Consider the following 20,050-nt stretch of genomic DNA (forward strand, 5'->3'; position numbering starts at 1 on the left):
ACTTTCACAGCCTTCAGTAATGTTGTTCAGGGCTTCCCGAGCCAAATGTGGGGGTTGTTTATTTTATAATCCTCCATGAATTTCTCCTCCAGCAGCTTGTCCAGCCTCCACCTGGAATGAAGGAAGAAAGGGAACCACAAAGCTAGTCAAGATACGAGCACTAAGCCCTGCTTGCCTTCAGTTTACCCTGACTGCAGACCCGCTCTGTAGCCTAGGCAGAGCAGAGTGGAGGCTTGCTGGGTGCACTGAATTTATTTTATATCTGCTGTAAAATGGGTCTGCACAGGAGTGTTAGGCACTGTGGACAAATACAAAAAAAATCTTCCAATTCTTCCTTACACCTGAAAGCCGTGGCAAGTCACTTTGATCCATGCCTAAGTGTCAATAGCTGCACGTAGGTGGTAGCCAAAGGATTTAATCTCCAAGCTTGCCAGAATACGGTGATGGGAATCTGAAGAATAAGTGAGGTGTGGGTTTTAAAAATCTCTGTATTTAATGGAATATATTTGATTTATTTAGAGATAAGGGGTTTACAGGGTTTCTAGCAGTAACTGTGCTTTGGGACAGTCCTGTCCATATCTCTACTGCTGTAGAAAGCTTCTTAGCAACAAAACCTGTTCGGTTCATGCCAGTGAATTTAGTTGGTAAGAAAAGCCGACCAGGGACTACTGTTATGGGAGGAAAGTAGAGAAAGAAGGGTGGGGAAAGAGAATGAAGAGTTAAACTGGGGAGGGTCACCTCCCTCACAGCTGCAGCAATATAAGGAGGTCCTCCTGGGGCAGAGCAAGCTGCCTTGCCTCTGCGTGGAGTCTATGGACTCCCAAAGGAGCTCTGATGGCAAGTGTCCTAGAGGTGATCTCTACGGAGATGCAATGACCGTGTATTGCTCTGTGTTTGTATAATTTTCATCACTGCTCGATCCATAGGTTGCTCCTGCAATAACATGACAGTCGCTCCTTAAGGCTTGAGCAGGGTTTTGGGGGGCTGACAGGATTTGGGGGGACCCCATGGCACAGTTGTTTCAGGCACGGATGGGGACAGGGAGCGTGCATTTGGGCTGGAGAGCCTTTCATGGCACAGAGGCTTCACCACCCTCCACTAGGCTGCTGAGAAGAACGTCTCAGCAGAAAGCATGGCTCCAGGTCCCTGTCACCTGCTTTGCACCATCCTGCTGGTTCTCCTCTCTCCCAGAGCTGTAGTCACCCATTTAAAGCAGTATTTATCCCAGTTTTCCTTTAAACGGGTCATTTCCCTCAGGCTGTCTTCTCTTCTGCATTTAATAAGGACAACTGTGGACAACTCATGTCCACAGGTCAGTCTACAGCTACGGAAAGTGACTGCCTAATGACTGAAGCGTTACCTTCAGATGAAGGCAGAGCTCAGCACCTACAGGTCACTGTCATCTCCACCCAAATCTCATCCAAATGACATCTGAAATCAGCAGATTTGTGCTGGAGTTAGTGAAAGGCACACTCAGACATCTTCAGTACACCCAGAAAGGAATATATCACTACCATAAGACTTCAACTGTGGCTTTATTTTTTATTGCTCGGAGAACTTTGTCTGACACAACAGGATGCCTCCAATTCCTTTTAAAAACAAATCTCCCCTGTTTGTTGCAATATTAATATCTGCACCTTGATAAAGCACCTTTCAGGCACAACCAGGAGCTCCCACCAATGTCCTGACTCCTGTGTTGTAAGGTGACAAATGACATGGCTGGTTGCACAGAATAAACAAGATTTTGTCTTAGAGTATTCCTACTTAATTTATGACTTTGTGCTGTTATTTCACTTGTCTGTGCTCTTGCTGAAACCCAAACCAGTGTGAAACAACAACTGTTCACGATAAATCTCCCTAATTTAATTTCATTTTTGTTGTTTGTTTCATATACTTGGAGCAACTAATTCTAAAGATTAATAGCTGCTTCAGACAACATTTACCAGCCTTTCTTTGGGCAGATATACAGCTTTGACATTTACCCGGGAGAAAACAGGGCCTGTGCATTACAGTTCATGGACTGTATACCAAAGCAGTGAGAATTCTGCAGGACCAAACTTCAACAGCTGTCATGGTTGAAGACCACAAAAATGAACGTTGATGTTAAAACACTTAGGCCTCCTGCACACAACCATTTCACCTTAACCTCCCAAAGTACTGCATGCAATGCCCGGACTGGATTATCCCTACTATCAGCTGGGGAAACTGAGGCACGGGGTGGGTGATTTGCTGACGTTAGACCTTCTTCCATCTGCACGACCAAACTGCTAGAGTTGTAACAGCTCAGACTAGGCCAGGGCTCTGTGCTTCAATGCTCTATACTCACATTCAATAGGGAATTCTTCATGCCACACATTTCCATTCCTCACATGCATCAACTTCTAGTCTGTCTTGGAAAGTAGGCAAAGGATTTTACATTTTTTATAGGATTAAGAAAAACTTCTTTAGCTGGCAACATTGGAAAGAATACATTCCTCACCTTTTCTGGATATTCTTCTTTCTGGTAGTCCCTGGCAGGGCTGTGTCGTCACAGGACAACTGCAGGACAGCTTTAGCCCACTTCATATCCACATTGCCCTCCCATTTGGAGCCCAGTGCACACCTAAGCCGAGAGAGACTTTAGTCCACTCAGTTACGGAGGCTCCTCGCTCCCACTACAGAGCGGTTCATGTCTTACCAAGCGCGCTTTTGAATGGCCCATTCAGAAAAAAAAAAAAGGAAAAAAAAAAGAGAAGCAGCTTTGACTTTCTGAAGAATTTCTTGTTTAACAAAGCAGTTCTCGGCAGGTTTATGGCTCCAACTATTAGCATAAAGCATTCTTAGCAGCTTGTGAAGTAATTATAGGAATCGGGCACAAATCCTTAGCAAACACAGCCACTGGCAATAATTAGAAATTTAAAATTTACTACTAAGCAGATTTCTGAGTTGTGTTACTTTAAATGCTAGGTATTTGATGACGTATGATATTTTTAAAACTATTATTACAAGAAAGAGAGAAAATTAACTGCCATTTTCTCTTAAACTACATCTTATCTACACACAACAGTTGGGCCACAGTCATTTACTCTGGTGATGGTTACATCCATATAGTTGCTGTATGGCTATCAAGTGATGCTGGTATAAGACATCCTTGTATTATTAGAATGTCTTGGCGAGATTTGGCTCCTGCTTGTCTGAAATCTTGGGCATTCAGCAGGCAGGCAGTTAGACTGACAGTTGGAGAAAAGCGACAAGTATAGTAACGTATACAACTGTATCCACGCTGAGCAATTAGCCCATGAAAAGCGTAAAAGTGAAAAGCCACACGCCTAACCAGCATGTCTGGCCAGGTGCAAAACGTGTGTGAACCAAGCAGTAAGCAAATCATCTATTAGTGCAAGTTTACAGTGTGCTCAGTTGTGTCATTCATAATAAAATGATTTTTTTCTATATGCTTGTCTAGGGAATACGCAGAGCATCGCTAAGTCAAGATTTCTCTGCTTCAAGATTTGCGGTGCAGTTCCTCACACAAAATTCCCGCTGCCTTCAAGGATGTTAAATGAGATTGCTTCATACATCATCACTAAGCAGAGAGTCACCTTCTGTGCATGAATCTGTGCGAATTTCCATTCCACAAATGGTTTCAATAAGGCAAATTCTGCAGTAACATAAATTACAGTCAGACGATAGTGGGGGAATGTGGCTGAGACTTGAGCATCTCCCCAGGACCTCTGAAACCTTCAGCATCATTTGTTACAGCGAGGAAGATGTATCTGAATAAAAGGACGGGCATTTTACCAGGCTAGGAGAATAAAATAACTTTTGGAACCAGGATTCGTGCTGCCTGATTAGAAATAAATAAATAATGTTTTTTAAAAATGTTCTCAGGGAGGTTCTGAGTGAAAGTCGTAGGGTGTTTGTGCAGCCAAGGAAAAATGTCTTTCTCCAGCCAAAAACAAGTGAGGTAGGTCAGCCTAAGCCACGACTTCCCCTTTCCCAGAGGAAAGATCTGACTTTTAAGGAAAGATTATGTCAAAGAGAAAGTTTCCTCAGAGCACACAACTCCAGCAGCATGAGGTGACTCATTTTGGCTTGATATAATCACAGTACCTTCATGCCAGGGGTTGCTGCAATTCCTTATCCGTGGCGCTTACAGGCCTGCTGTTTCCTCGCCAGCTCTGTATAGGTTCTGTTGCCAATAGCAAAGGACAACGGTTTTCTGGGGGTTAAGCAGGTTAGAGATTGTTGATATTACCTGATCCGGTGGGAAGGCAAGGTTACAGCTGCTCTGCCTCCCCCCATCTCCTGCGCACCCAGCTGCTGGTGGCCAGCCCGGGGGGTCCTGCCTGACGTACCGCTCCAGGGAACGGGGTTTATGTGGCCTGGGGGAGACCTGCAGGTGCGTGCTGGGATCAGCAAAGGGTGATAGAGCACTTCCCAGGGCTTCTTATGGGTCAGATACATCAGGGGAACAACTCCGCTGATCACAGTGACAGAAAACCAAGCTAACGCTCCTCCCTGCTACTCCCGGCTGCCTTGTGAAGGCTCAGCCCTGGGGGCTTACCCATCAGACTTCCACTCAGTTTTAGGAAATCAGCAAAAACAAGTAAATCCAGAGTGTTTTTGCTGTGAATATGAGCACAGAAAAAACTGTAGTCCTGATTCAGCTTCCCTCAGCTAAACCTGCCACGTGAAATTCAGGGAAACCTATAGTAAGTGCTGGGCTCCCCAGCAATGATAAATGGCATCACTTTTATCTGTACGGTCACCCCTCCAACCTGTGCTTTGTGTAAGATATCCTAAAGCAGCAATATTATAATTGTTACTTTTTTTTCTTGCCTAAGAGCCCGGCCAGCGATTGGGATTGCTCATGGCATGGACTAGCAGGAGTTCCTTACGTGTGCCCACCCAGGTGGGTGAATGTGATAATCAACAAATAAAAGAAACCGCATCTCTTGAGGGGTGACACTGAATGCAGAGGATACACCCCCTCACCAAGGGAGTTATTTTTACTGCCAGCTCTACAGGAAGACACCAAATCTGGGTTTTCAGTATGGATTCATTCCTTCTCTGAGCAGGAAAAGCTGGCTATTGTGTCTCTGCCAGATGTTCGCTACCAGTGAACTCCACTGGGAATTTATAGGATGAAATAAAAGATCAAAAGCAATTCAAAACACAGACAGGTGATTCTCTTTAAGCATATGGCCTCAAGCCCTCACAAAGCCTGGCAGAGGTCAATGTTAAGCGGCCCCTATCCATTTGGAAAGGCCTATAAAGAAGAATATAAAGTGTCTCTACTTTTAACTAGCTTTATTGCATATGAGATATAAATTAAGCAGATGAATGTTATTAGAGAAGCATTCTCATGAGTGCTGCATCCCACTAACAAAATCAGCAGGAAGTCTTCGAATATATGATCAAAACATCGTATTAATTACAAGGCAGAAAGGTCTTGTCTGGGGGAGAGGCTTGCCTTTGGGGTGCAGCGTGCGGCAGTGCCTCCGCTGCGATGCCGTGTGCCCCGGGCAGACCGCTGCGAATCCTGAACAATTCCTCTGGGTGGGACAACCAGAGCTGCGGTTCTTGCCCACACGTTCCCCTGAGCCAGTTCCCTCTGGGGCATTGTTGTCCCAAAGTCTTTTGTCTCCAAAGAGGCCTCTGTGAGCAGTTAGCATCCCGCAGGGAGGCAGGGGAGAAGGTCGGAGGGGCTGGGGGGGAGCAGGGGCCCTTTCCCTCTCAGGCCAGTGGGGATTGCTGCATGTTTTGGATGGTGGGAGACATACCGTGAAGCTCTCACACTGCGACTGCTGAGAAAAGCTGAGTCATGGACTGGAAATCTCCCTGGAGGACAGATTTCACCCTAAAATGAAAGACATGGGGAGTTATTCTCTCTGTGGATTCACATGGATTTCACAGCAAATCCGCAGCCCTTTACAATGCTCTGCACAACTGCCAGACTGAATTCCCTGGGTGCAGTCTTGCTGCCCTCAGGGACCCCTGGCCCTAAAAAACCAGAGCTGTGTTCTGGGGGCTCCAAAGAAGGATGGGGCACGTGATATCTTGCTTGGACCACGGTAAGGCAGAGCCAGGGACCATGCAGTCATGTCAGCATGGACACTAATAAAACCATATAAAAGGCACGTGCCATTAGCAAATTCACAATTTTACACGACATTGAAACAGGGGTTATTTGGTGGCTGATTCCCTGCACTGACCCACAAAGACTTGGCCAGGGCCAAGCAGTTTGTTTTGGGGGCTGCATCTCTTTGTGTTTGAAATCTGCCCGCCTGTAGCCCCAGAGACAGATGGTTTCCCATAACAAAAGTGTCCTGCCTACATCCAGAAATAGCAATTTAATAGACGAAGTGCTGTCAGTAGCACCTGCAAACACCGAACAAGGCACAGGAAGGGCCAGATATATATCAGCATTGTGCTTGCATATGATTTCCTTTATGTAACTTTTAACCTCCGCTTCCCACATACTATTACAAGTGAACTCCCTCGCTCTTTGCTGTGGCTGCTCTGAGGCAATGAGTACTTTGGCAAGGACACTAAGTGATTTCCCAGGTCCAACCACAAGGCAAATGTCTTAAAAGCTCTGAAAAATCTACAGCTCCTTATGTCAGCTCTGAGGATGTCAATGCTCTCCAGAATAGCTGGTGATGTGCACCTTGAGCTGTGCTTCTACCACAGCACAGCCTCAGCGCTCTATGGGAACCAGCAGCCGTGCAGGGACCTGGTAGGGCAGGGAGCATCACTGCAGCTCATCAGCCATACGGGGATATTAAGACTTGCAGTCAGTAATGTTGCTTCAGAATTTCTTAGAAGAGATCCAAGGATTTTGGAGCCTGAGAGTCACATTTGCTGTATCATCCCATTGCTCTTAAGGCGTTTGCTATGAGAAGGCAGATGGTTTTTCTTGTCTTCTCTTATCCGAGGAGCAGGGTTAAACAAGCCATAGAAAATCCCACTTGCCTTTGACCTCTTGATAAATGTCTTATCTAAAGCTGGTTGAAGATAGACAGCAGTATTTTGAGCTGTTGCAGACTGGGCTTATCTGGGAGTGTTCCCTTTTATGTCCTTCAGCAGAGTGTCTGGAAGTCAGTACATGTGTTTCTATCATCTACCTGCTTTGAAGGGGACATGCATGCTCTCTCCTGTCTAACAGCTCTGCTCAGTGGGCTGGATCTCATTCACCACTGACTCCTGGTGCCCAGACAGAGCTCAGACTCGGGCTTCCATCCTTGCACTCTGCCTAGGCATTGTTTTGAATCCTCTATTGGCTTGGGCGTTAAATATAATTAGATGTCATTTCAAAATCAGAAATCAAGAGATGCAAAACTGGAAGTGCAAAGCAAAATATTCCTGCAAAAGAGTTCTGAAAACTGCTTGCTGATATCCACACATACCCTTGAACACCTGGGGATAAGCCTTCTCCACAAGCCTTCTGGGCAGACAGACAGCTTTTACAAGCTTTGGCATGGCAGTAAAACACAAGAGACCTCAGCTAGTGTCCTTTTTTGATGTATGTACCCCTAATTAAGAGGATGCATCTCATAGCTTATATCTTGGCCGATTTCATTCCTCAGCTCAGCAAGGGACTTCTTTTAGCAGTCAGACATAGCTTAATTTTTGAAGGTGCTGGAAGAAGTATAATAGAACGGGTTTCCTCCCCTTGTGTCTCCGTGTGAGGTCCTGAACAGCAAGGTTTAGTATTCCAGCTGAATTCCTTCTGAATCGTTTAGCAGGCTGGGAGAGACACATGGAGAGTTTCCACCTTTTATCTCGGCACTAACTTTCCATCTGAATAGAGTCTCTTTAATGGGAAAGTTATTGTCCTCCAGTGAGCCACTCATTTTCAGGATGACAGTAACTTGCATTTTGCCACAGATGTTGCCTATTACAACGTTTCCCATTCCTGACATAAAGGGGAAACATGAAGGTACTTTGGACGCGCTGTGCCTCAGCCGCAGTCAAGCGATGCTTTGCATTCGCTGCCATGTTCAGTTTGCTTCCATGCTCCACTCTCATGCGTAAACCATTTGGGCAAGGCAGAGACAAGGGAACAGAGAAGGATGTTTACATTATGGGAGAACAACAGCATGAGAAATGGTGACATCTCCATTACAAAGTCAATGTTCTGAATGTTGCACGGAGACTTCAGCAATGGGCGTCCCTACTTGTGCAGCAAAACAATCTGGACGTCGTTAGCTAAGCACAAAGCAAAAACTCTCTAAACACCCTATTAGCACCAGGCAGAGATTAAAAGCAGTGCTGAAAACCAGACTGGCTACAGAAGACGGTCACATCTCTAACTCTCATGAGAGTTTACTCCCAGCTCTGCATGAGACAGCTGCTTCTGCCATTCACCATGTGAATTTTATATGCTGGAAAATGTTTATTTCAGTTTTGGTTCAATGTTCTAGTTAAATATTATATATCCTATAACTATATATGTTATATTAAAATGATTTTATATATATTTCTATATAATTATATATGTTTACATATATATAAAAACTTCAATCTCCAGCATGTTTCTTGTTTGTCCATAACCTCCCAGCCTGCCCCCTCAAAAAGTAATGGAGCAACATCATCAAACCTTCTGCTTGGTACATTATAGCTCTTCCTAATGCAGGCTACTTAATACCTGCGGAGTGGGTGCAGGGCTTGCCAGAGTCTGAGTTCAGATTTACCTCAAGTTTTGCCCCACTTGGCAACTTTTTTGCTTCTTCAGGGTTCATTTATCTGAGATTTCCAGTGCCCAGCAATTCTGGGCATGTTTCAATGCAAATCATTTCTATAGAGCAAGTAGTTGTATATTTTGTCCAGCCTGAAACATGGCAACCTAAGTCCTCTGTGACTAGGTATCTAATCAGTAGGAGTAGGAGAACTTTCTTAAAGTATCGTAGAGACCTCTGAACACACTAGTCCCATGGGCCAATTAGGATTTGGTGGACTTTGTGCTGGTTTTGTCAGTGGAATCATAAATGTTTTGCCAGTCTACATTGAATGGTCTGACACAGGCATCGAGGTGAAGGGCCTGCCCCTTGCCTTAGGCTATGAGACACGTCTACACATGGAGTCATATGATGAGTGACACTCAAGCCCCACTGTCCATTCAGGCGTCAGACAGGCCAAGGTTTCTGCTTCCTCCTTGTTTGCTGAAGTTCCCACTGTTGTGCCTCAAAATGGGGAGCAAGAGAAAATGCAGTACCCTAGGCAAAAGAGAGGGAAAAACCAAGACCCTCCAAATTATTATCAGGACGCTCCAGAAGTGTCCAGGCCAAACTAGGACATCTGGTTTGTTTGGACCACTCTTTTAGCATGTTTTCACAGTATGGGATAAACATTTGCAGTTGATTTGGCACAAGTTCCAGATCCCCTTCCAAGTCTACCTGTCTTTCAAAGCCATTAACCTATTCTTGAGTGCAACAAGCCCCAACAAATCACTTTTTCTGCCTAGTCTTCCCAAAGTAGCTGCATTATTTCATCTTTCATGTTTTCTGCATTCTGAGAGTATTAAGGGAACTGGAGGAAGTGAACAGCGGAATATTCAAATACTTTTTCACAATATCTCTCCATCTTCTCTTTAAAGTCTTGAATTTGATTTTTTTTCCCAACTTATATCCAGCAAGCTATTTGGCAAGAGAAAGCTCAGATGAGGCTTGACTCCTTAATTACATTATTGGCAGACTGTGGCATTCCTTTGTTACTTTCTTGATCTAATTCCCCCAAAGAGCTGCAAAAAGAAGAATGGTGTATTAGTTTAATCATAGCTTCTTGTGTGGTTAAATACCAACTCCTTTATTGTCCACATACATTTGGGTGCTCTGACCTTCATCTCTTCCACCTACAGTGAAATCCTCTTCCACTGTACATTTTTTCCCTTCAGACTTTATATCAGAGGAGTGATGCAGACTAAAGTCCATGTTTTTGGAGTAAGTGGAGACTCAGTTGCTGGAGTAGAGGGTTCAAAGCATTTCTTACTCCATCAAGTCTTTCAGAGCTAAAACGGCAAGGCTAATTCAGCTGAAGGACACCTCCCATGGCTCCTTGGAGCAGCTGTAGGCACGGGAAGGATCCTTGTAAGGAGGATGCACCGCAATGTCGAAAGTCAGCACTGGAGCAATGGGTCTGCTAGATGTTTTTGGGGCACTGAGATTTGCAAGTCCCACCGCTTTCATATTTTGCTGAGCATGTATGCACATATAGAGGGAAAATCCTTCTCATGACAAGGTAATGGAGACAAATGCTGTGCAACCCCTTTCATCTGGGGCTTCATTTCAGCAGAACCTGCAGTTATTACAAACTTTCTGTCTCAATTAACTCAACACTTCTGCCAAAGAAACCCAGGACATGCTGTTTGCAGCAGCGCAGATTTACTTTTCTGTGCAGACTTAAACAGCTGTTTCAGACTGTGACTGAAAAGTTATGGCATTTACAGTTGAGCTTTTCCAGACTCTTAACTGAAATGTAACAGCGGAAGTGTTAGCTGTGTCTCTTAATCTCTGGATGCATGTCCCTCAGATGTGAGGCCTCCTGTCTTTGTCTCAAGGGGTGAAATCACGCTTCTCACAAATTAGCTTTGTAGAAAACCTATGTAGCTCCATCTAGGTTCCCATTCCTCTAGCTCTTTCCTTTGGGAGCTTGTTGCCGGCACTAAGTCTGAGGCAGCCTTTGCAAATCAAAGTATTATTTAATCTGAACATAAGGCTCTAACGGGTGAGTAACAATTAGCACCCTCTGCATAGCTATTTATTGAATGATTACCAGCTAGATGACTGGACAGTCCTGCTTCTAGGAACTTCAAGGCAGCTCTCTACCTCCTTCAAACATCTTCCCAGCAATTGCTTGAGCAGAGAACCCTCCATTCTCTGCAGTCATCTCTGTGTCAACGTTGACAAAGCTGCAAAACTTGGCTGAAGTAGGATCTTCCCAACTACTAGCTTAGGATTCGTTGCTGAGCTGCCTCGAGGAGAGGTCTTGTTTGGAGCTGTGGTCTTGAATTCCCATACAGGCAATTTTTCACACTGCTGTTATTAACTTAAACTGGCATATTTAAACATCTCAATAATCAGCTTGTATACAATAATTGTGAATTATTACAAAGCAATTCCTCATCCTCAAAGAACTATCAAGGAAAACAGATTTAAATGTTGTCTGAATCAATAGAAGGAAGTTACTCAAATTAAGGGAGAATGAAGACTAATAAACCACTCCTGCAGTCTATGCTATAGGAAGGCACCATGAGAAAACATTGGAATTTAGGTCAGAAATTCCACAACTTACACACAGGTCACACATGACCTGGCACAGCAGCCAAGGTCCTACAGTCTTCCTCTCTCTCTTAGGAAGAAAACGTGCTGCTCTCCCTCCTCTACACCAACTTAGATTTATAATTACATGTAACACGGTATCATCCTGACTGCTTTGCAAGTAGTTGTTTGCTAAGAGATTAGAACAGATAATAACTGAGAATATAAGCAACTTCCTTCAAGTGAATATTTGCAAGATCAGCCTGTTAGTGAGAGTCGCAGTCAGCAATTTCCACGCGGCTGCTGGGACAAATGCAAAATCTCAGGAATGCATAAGCAAACGCATTAGACACAATACATCTACTGGAGCAGTGATTCATTAAACAAAGCAGCTTCTGGAAACATGGAAAAAACATGTTCAGCACAGGAATAACTAATGGCTTTTCCCCCCAGAAGGGGAGTAATTATTGTAAGTTGTCACTACTTATAAAGTGACCACCTAAACATGTATACTTTAGGTAGTAAGAGTCACTCTTAATAAAAATCTTTTTGCCAGGTATATCACAAACACAAATGCCAATATATTTCATCAGTTTCCAAATTTTCGGAAAAAAAAAGTCCTATGGACTTCAACTCTGTTTGCCTGGAACGGGAATTTCAAATAGAAAGGCTGAGAGTGTGCCAACCAGTTTCATCGAGAGACATTTCAGCTGGTTTCACCTTCTCCTCATTATATACTAGCTCAAAGTGGTTTAAATTTCCGTACTCAGTGGAGAACAGATGTAGAGAAAAATTTCTGGTTTCTCTGAAACATGAGCAGCATATTTTTGATTGAGGGCTTTGTAAACTAGCTCCTTCCAGATCAGAGGTTTGGGGCCATCATGAAAAGAGGGGCTTGCTGATCAGAGATTAGCGAGTGCCCTGATGCACTGCCCAGAAGACGAGGGGTTACTGGCAAAACCACTGAGACGTGGAAAGGGCCCCAAGGAGCCCCACTGAGCCTGCAGATCCACAAGGAATCTTGGCCTTAGCCCTGCATATCTTGGGACATGAGTAATGTCTGCACTTCTGCTGCTGCTCTGATCTAACAAATGCCAGGCTAAATGGCTAGATCGTTACCCTTCCCGGTACGGGACTGATCCAGCTCCCACTGGAGCCAGCTGGAGCCTTTCCATCGCACGAAGTGGGGGTGGATCGGCCCATTGCTGCTGCTGTTTGTCCTTGTACGGTGCATGCTGCCTTCCTCCCACCGTGCCGGGAGGCAGTGGGAGCCCAAGGCTGGGAGACGAGGGCAAATCCTGGAATCCGCAGCTATTCCTCAGAGGGGATGAAACTCCTATTTAAGGAAAGAAGAAAAACTAAGAGAGGGTTTTACGACTAGGTCCAGAATGAGGCAAGGAAAAACATTAACGTGAGCAATTCAAATCAAAGCAGATGGTTTTTATGTTTCAGTCAGCTTGGACCTTGAGAATTAATGGATGGCACTGCCAAGGTACACCCCAAAACGTGTCCCCGTGAAAATGTTTTATCTGCTGACATTGTAAGTATGAGTTTAATACTGGGGAGGTCTCATTGCAGAGCAAGACTTTGTTGTTCCAGCTGCGGTACAAAACGAACACAATGATGGTCCTCACCCCAAAGCACAGTTAACACTTGGAATGGCAATTATCCTGTTCCCCAGTCTGCAAGTTTTGAGCCTTGGTGGGGTCATGGACTGGTAGAAAGGGAACAGTGAAAAGCTAGAAGAGCAGTGATGGTTGACAGCAGACCGGTGTTGACAGCAGATGAGTGTTTCCAAGAGGCGGGGATGAGCAGGGGTTGTGTTTACAGGCTCTAAGGGCTTCTCTGGGTCAGGGCACTCTGAAATGTAATACAATCCCACCCCATCCCACCTGGGATAGGGAGTAAGGGTTTACAGCAGAGTATGAGTGAAATTCTAGTTTATAGAAACCAAACTTCATCAGAGGGCTCTGCATTCAACCGTCTGTGCTTGGCCTCCCTCTTTGCACGTGGGGAATATTTTGGGATTGATTCTCATTTATGACTGACTGCCCTTGTTGTTTGGGTGTATGTTGCAGAAAACAACAGAGAAAAGAAAAAACCCAACCCTGTAAAGTAGGAATGTGGGGAGTGTAAAGTCAGAAAACTGACAACAGGGAGAGAAGAACCTGAAACTATTTCTAATTCATTTTTTTCAAGTGGCAAGGTTTAAAGCTATGTCCCTCCTGCTTTAATTTTCCCACTTAGTAGCAGATCCTCAGCTGGAATAAACTGCTCTGGGACCATTGTATTTTAGGATGAAATCCTGTTCCCATTGCAAGTGAAATTGCTATTGATTCTCATAGCACAAGGATTGCAGCATTTGTGCTGAAATCTGTGGGTTTCACACTCTGCAGGGGGGAAATATTGGCTTCAGACACAGTTTTCATTGAGGATTTTATGCAAGGAAACGTTCCAATTGTTCAAAGGCTGCATTAAAAAAATGCTGGTTCTGCACCATTTTTAATTCAGAGCCAAATTTAAGTTAATACCCTTTCCCCATGTCGGAATCAGCAATATGAAAAAAAAATGACAAAAGATTTCTTGTTAAAATCTAAGAAGTGAGGTCACAGAGGTTAAGGAGCTCTGGAAAACAGAAATGCTTAAGTTGCATGTCTGGTTGCTTTTGTCTGAATGGAAAAGTTGCTTTGTTTGAGCCTTTTAAGCGACAGGGTTTGCAGAATGGAAACAATGGCTGCTGATAGAGATGAAGAAAAGCCCCACATCCGAGAACAAAAATGGAACTGAGACTCCACCTCAGGGCAGTGGAGACACCGAGTGTCTTTTGTTTTGGAGGAACTGACCCCTAGGGATTTGGAAGTCAAATACTTGACCCCAAAGAACAAACATAAAGATGCTATGTTATTTTTTTTAATTACTGCAAATATAAGGACCACACATAAAGATGCGGATTCACGTGGCTTTCTTGACGAGGAGACATGGTCGTCTGCCTATTGATGCTCTGCAAAAACCTCTGATGGGCCATTCATTGTCAGTGCCAACACATGCAGAGAACTTACTCAAACTGTTTCAAAATACAGCGGGGTGAGAGAAAATACCTCACCTGCCGCCACAGGGTGACGTGATGAGCTCCAAGACTTTGCCTCCTGCACTCTGTCCTTTTCCCAACATTTTGCTTTTTCCTTCTGCTACCCTCCCTTGAAAAAACAGCTTTCTTATTTCTACCTTCACAGCCCTGGGATGCTCGAATTGCTGTTGCATCAGGACGGACAAGGATGTGCCAGTGGTGAGAACTTGGAGCCCCTTGGGTGCCAATTCTGCAAAGACATCAGCACCTGGTCCATGGCAACGATACGGAGCTGGCTCACCGAACTCTTCCCTGGACTGGGGACAAAAGTTTGCAAGCTCTTTCTTTTAAAGAATGATCCAATGTGCATTCCTCTTGGACTGCAAGTTAAAAAATCTTTCGAGAAAAAAAACACATTGGCTGTTCTTATTTTCTCTAGGATATGTTGCGTAGGCGTATAATAGGAGTATAATTACCTTAAATCAGACATAGACCATGAAGGAAACAGATGCTTATTTCTTTTAGAGATTAGACAACCTTGCAGACTGCCCAACAGGAAAGGGAGCAGAAAACAGGCAATATATCTCATAAGCATCAAGCAAACCAGTACATTGCTCAGGAAATAAGTAGATTTTATGACTGATAGGAAAAAAAAAGGCTTTTTTTCTTTTAATGCAGGCTATAGCAAGATTTCATTCAAGTTGCCAGCCTTTCTAGCAATCGCATTTTGGCCAGCTACACATTCTAGTTCTGTCTGGTCGTTTGAAAGAGGAGAAAAAAGGTTTTTTTCATGAAACTACACGCAGCATCTATAGCACAACAACCAGCAGTCTTTCCTGATCTTGCCATTCAAGGATTTTGGAGTTCAGGACTTCTCAAGAGCTGCTGATCATCACCTGCATGGACTTCAAAGCCTAAATACCTGTAAGGACCTGGGGCTGCTCCCCAGATTGGATCAGTCCCAAAAGTAGCATTTTTGCTTTTGGAGTTGACTGTCCGATAAAACCAGATTAGGAGAGGTGGGAACCTTAAAGCATCCCTCTGGCTTCTGCTTAGTAGAGATTTTCTAGTTCATTAAAGCCTTGATACATTAATGGCCTGTGCATGATTTCAGAGACTGGTGCGTCGAATTCCTGCAGTTCAGGCCTGGAGCTTGTTAGTGTAATTTTCTAAAGATTAGCAAGCATTGATTCCACCGGGAAGCCTTGGGGAAATGCCGTTAATCTCTTCTGACTGCTGCAGCACTGCATGTTTACGGAGGGTGCCTACTAGGGTTCTCGCTGCTGCTGGGGAGATGTGATTCTTAAGCAAAGTTTTCCCTTTAGAAAAAACTGCATCAACTGCAATCGAGAACCATTAGCTAATGGCAGCTTCATTGAGTCAGAGGCTTCATTTTACTTCTCCCAGGTTGTCTGAGCCCTGGAGGCCTTCCACAGAAGATAGATACTGACTCAATTCTGGCTTCAGTTTCACTAACATAACTCCTATTAACCTCAACAAGCTTGGACAGGTATGAATTAGGTGGCATTTTACCTGCTGGAAGGACATCGTATATATTTTAACATAGAAGAGTTGTGTATTATTACACAGTGGAAAGAGAAAAACAACCTGGATAATTCACTTTCCTAGCCAAAAGGTGGAAAGCACTAAAATTAAGTACAGGAAGCAATTCAATTTACAAAACAGAACATTCTTGGTAGAATTAATGAATGCCAAATCCGGGACCAGTGTGTACAAATCAAATCTCACAGTACACAGGCGGGAAGGGACAATAAAAAGCCTAATTCTACATTAGGGCCACCAAAGGAGGAGCTTGGATGCTGGCTTATATTTTTAATAACTTTTTATCAATTCTATACGAGCCATGGAGTTGGGGATGTGAATGCTGCCCTTCAGTACCCTGTTCCAAATGCAGAATGATTTTCACTGATTTTCAGTTCTACACTGGGGTAAAGATCAGCAGAGCCTTACCCCAGGGACAGTATTATCAGTTGTACGTCAGCAATCTCCAAAGCAGGGAAACAGTGAAACCTAGAAAGAGAAAAGCAAAGTGTCTAAAGAAAGACAAATTGTTTAGATAGTCCAGGCATTGTTTTCTTATCTTTAGCTAAGCTGGGGAAGTAGAATTGTTGGTCCTGACAAAAAAGCCCTTTGTACATTGTAGGAGAAGGAGACCCTGGGGAAGGAGAACAATAGGCTTCCTTTGACACAGGGATTGATTACCTTCAGGAAGCGCATGTGGATTGCTCAGAGTGATTGAATTCCAGTATTGCTTTTTCAGGATCATCTAATTATATTACAGACTCTATCATGGTCCTTCAAATGGCCACAATCTCTTTTACCACAGTAATTAAATAACCACTGCTTAAAATAATGATATTTTTTAAAAAATGGGCTTAGCAGCCAGCACCAGAGCAGTTTCCTCTTTGACAGCAAAGAAGAGAGCTACAGGGGTGTGTTGTAACATCCATGCAGGCAGCGTGGTGTGGATCTGGCCCTTCAGTTCCACGGCCCTTCCGAAGCACCCATGCTTCAGAGCTGGCTAAATCACGTTTGCAGGAGTCTGTAGGAGTAAGACAGCTCCGTGCTGCTCCTCGCCGTTCACAACCAGCAGTGAAACAGTTGCTGACAGACGTACAAGAAGAAAGAAACAACGGGGCAATGCTGGGTACCTGTTGCATCAGCAGTCGCATGGGCTTTGAGGACGTTATGGCCATTCAGCATTGGAGGAGACATAACCGGCATAAAACTTTCAGTAGTGAGGCCAGATGTACCAGCAGATGCCACTGGCACGCAGGGAGCCCGGTGCTCCTTCAGCTGGCCGGTGCTGCTTTACAAACCAGTGCAAACCTTTCTGAATTCACCAGCAAAACACCGGGCTCACTGCTCATCCTCACAAACCAGCTTCTTGCAAACTGCAGACTTCTTTCTTAAACAGCCTGGTTTAAGAAAGCTTGCCATTTCCCTTTTCCTCACAATATTTGGTTTTGGGGGGACGCCCATTTGCCCCATTGCTGTGGCACTCATGGAAGACCTTGAATGCGGGCATCCTCCATTGCTCAAGGGCTGCCCTCCCCACACAGCAGCTATGCAGCACACTGCACAAGCAGGCCCTTGTGAAGAACAAAGGAGGTTCATGGCTGTTTGCTTACAAACTTCTAAAAGCACAATTGTAATTTATGGGAGATTTCCCCTTCTCGTCATTAGACGAAGCTCTGGGTTGCTTACTGCGGTTATCCATGGTTTATGTGTACGCAGTCCTTCAATGCTGAGCTACCAAGGACGTTTCCTGCACAGATGCTGGTTTTTTGCTGAAAGTGATGAATTCCAGAGATCACAAAAGCTAGAAAACTGTCAGCAAAGAGCTTGTGGCTCAGGGAAAGAAAAGGCAGCTGCCGGGAGCACCTCTCCCTGCGGGGCCCCTGCCATGACCTCCGCCTCTGGCAGGGAATCATTGAGGAAGAACGGTATTTCAGTACACGAGCTAGCTCCCACGTGGAGTCATTGAGAGCAATGGCAGAGATGTTTGGGGATGAGGAGGGCTCCCAGAGTTTTAAAGGCTTGTGAATAAAGACCATGAGAATGGTTTACAAAAGATGCTTTGCTAAAAAGAGAACCCAAATTGCCAGAAATCCCTCACCACCTTTGCTTCCTTGATATCATAGCAATATGTCACGATCTACTTAAATTTATTTTTTTCTGATTCTGTGCAAAAAATGTTTGTGACTTTTACAGCCTGAGGGGCTGCCCAGTTCTTCTGTGAGAGCAGAGATGGGATCCATGTGTAAATCATTCCTCCTTTTCAAACTGACCTTTTGCTACGGTGGATTAAAACCTCTGCTTTATTTACAAACATCAGCTTACTGAATAAGCTATTGAGGGCTGTAACTGTTGATCGATGTTAAGGCCATCTGAAACATCAAAGCAAAGGCTATTTATGAGGAAGGGTTGAAAAAACATGGCAACTTGCCTCTCTTCCCTTCTAGCTATGTGCAGCAGCAATGGCTCAATCAGTTCAGCTTCTGTGAATGTATTTTAGAAGTATGGGTTGCAACTTTTATGGGCTGAAGATTAAATACCAAATGTAGTCTTGATGGCAGCAAGCACAAATCTCCTGATTCCTCAGAGCTACAGTGCCATTTACTTCTGTGCAGTGAATAAATATGGAAGTGGAGGCACAGGAGATGATGAGGTTAGACCTGGGTTTTGAAGCATCAGGGTTGGATCGATGTTGAAGGCACTGCGTTAGCATAGCCCTCTGGGCTGTCTTACTCCAGCAATTAAAGTCACTGGCACAAGAAGTCAAAATGGCTTTATCAATATCATCAAAATAATATAAAAGCCCTGCTCGTTCCTGACTTTATGTTAGCAGAGAGATCCCTTTATCCCCTCAGTCCTAGGACCTAAATCAAAGATGTCCCCTTAAGATTATCTCCCTCAGCTTTCCCAGGTTGCAGATCCCACAAATAACACCAGCCAGGATTTTTCCCCCGTCAGTTTAGATTTTCCTCAGTCCCATTTGAATCAAACTGGTTTGCTGCTTTTCAGCTCATTTTGGTGTGGGTTCCCCCCCCCACCCCCCCGGTAGGTTGAAAAGATTAGAAGGAGCAATTCATTTTTCAGATAACGTATTTCACTGAACACCGCCTAGTCAGGAATTGGGACACTTGTAATAGATTTCAGATTCACACAAGCAACTGCTCTCTATTTTTCTTGCAAAAAAACAAATAAATATGCAAACCAAAGCTATCAGTAGCTTAGATTCTCATCAGAAACCATAAATAAACATGCAGTTTATTCAGAGGAAACATATTTGGGAAAAACTTTCAGCTTTCAAAAAGGCTACAAAACAGTGCAAAAGGAGAGGAAAACTAGGCACGGTTTCCTCTTGCTCCCACTGCTTTCATAATATTTTACCTTGACATTTGCCATTTAAAAGATAAATGTTGTGCACCAAAATGGGAATATTTCCATTGATGAGAGAGGGTGTGCACAGTCCAGAAGAATACTTTTGAGGGTGGTTCCCTTCTGTGTTTGGCTACTGACCTCACAAGACTATTTTCAACTGTGAATGACACTCAAATATAGCTTGCAGGATATGCTTGGCTAAATATAGCAACCCAAAGCAAAAAAGGCATTTTTATAAAAATGTACCAAGACATCAATTTCCCCAGGCATGACAGCCTTTCGGCTTTGTTTTGCAATCAAGAAAAAGTTCGGACAAATTAGTTGACAAACACATTCTTACGATGTTGACCACTGGATGGTAATGTTACACTGTGTCTCCAGTTCTTTTCCTTGCCATGTGGGCAAATAGCTCAGATCTGGAAGAGAACACTCCATTTCTATTGTTAATTATGGGAGGGAGCTGAGCCTAGTAGACCTAGAGTTGGTTCAGAGCCTTTACCTCTGTCAAAGGTTGTTTTCGTGGTAAAGCTGCTTCCTGGAACCTGGGGGTACGTGTTAGATCCCCAAAATGGACCTTCCCTAATTACTGTCGGGAAAAGCAGTCTATTTTGCTTGCAACCACAAGTCCCACATCACTTCAGCCCTTGGTAACATCCTCCGTCAAGTCCTCGCACTTTCCTGCACCTCAGGTCCCTCTCTCGGCTACATACCTTCCTTTGAACTTAGGCTGAGCCACGGAAAGAGAAAATGAACCTGTAACCTCATGGAGCCAAAGAGCAGATACTCTGCCACACACAATTTCTTATAACTTTCTCAAAACCTCTTAGCTATGTCCTTG

The 20,050-nt window shown here is 44.2% G+C and overlaps 1 protein-coding gene across 2 annotated transcripts in view; it reads right to left on the bottom strand.

The window, feature by feature from the left end:
• Positions 1-13: 13 nt before the first annotated feature.
• Positions 14-20,050, bottom strand: part of LOC143165540 (uncharacterized) — a 126,369-nt gene continuing 106,332 nt past the window's right edge. For both annotated transcript variants that reach the window (XM_076349040.1, XM_076349041.1), the window contains 5 exons: positions 16,276-16,335; positions 12,357-12,573; positions 5,763-5,839; positions 2,480-2,602; positions 14-111 (listed from right to left, as the gene is read on the bottom strand). In XM_076349040.1, the coding sequence (XP_076205155.1) occupies positions 27-111; positions 2,480-2,602; positions 5,763-5,839; positions 12,357-12,440 (369 nt within the window). In that variant the 5' untranslated portion in view covers positions 12,441-12,573; positions 16,276-16,335 and the 3' untranslated portion in view covers positions 14-26. The remainder of the gene's footprint in view (positions 112-2,479; positions 2,603-5,762; positions 5,840-12,356; positions 12,574-16,275; positions 16,336-20,050) is intronic.

Source organism: Aptenodytes patagonicus, chromosome 11 (assembly GCF_965638725.1).
Source record: "Aptenodytes patagonicus chromosome 11, bAptPat1.pri.cur, whole genome shotgun sequence".
NCBI classification, from domain to species: Eukaryota; Metazoa; Chordata; class Aves; order Sphenisciformes; family Spheniscidae; genus Aptenodytes; species Aptenodytes patagonicus.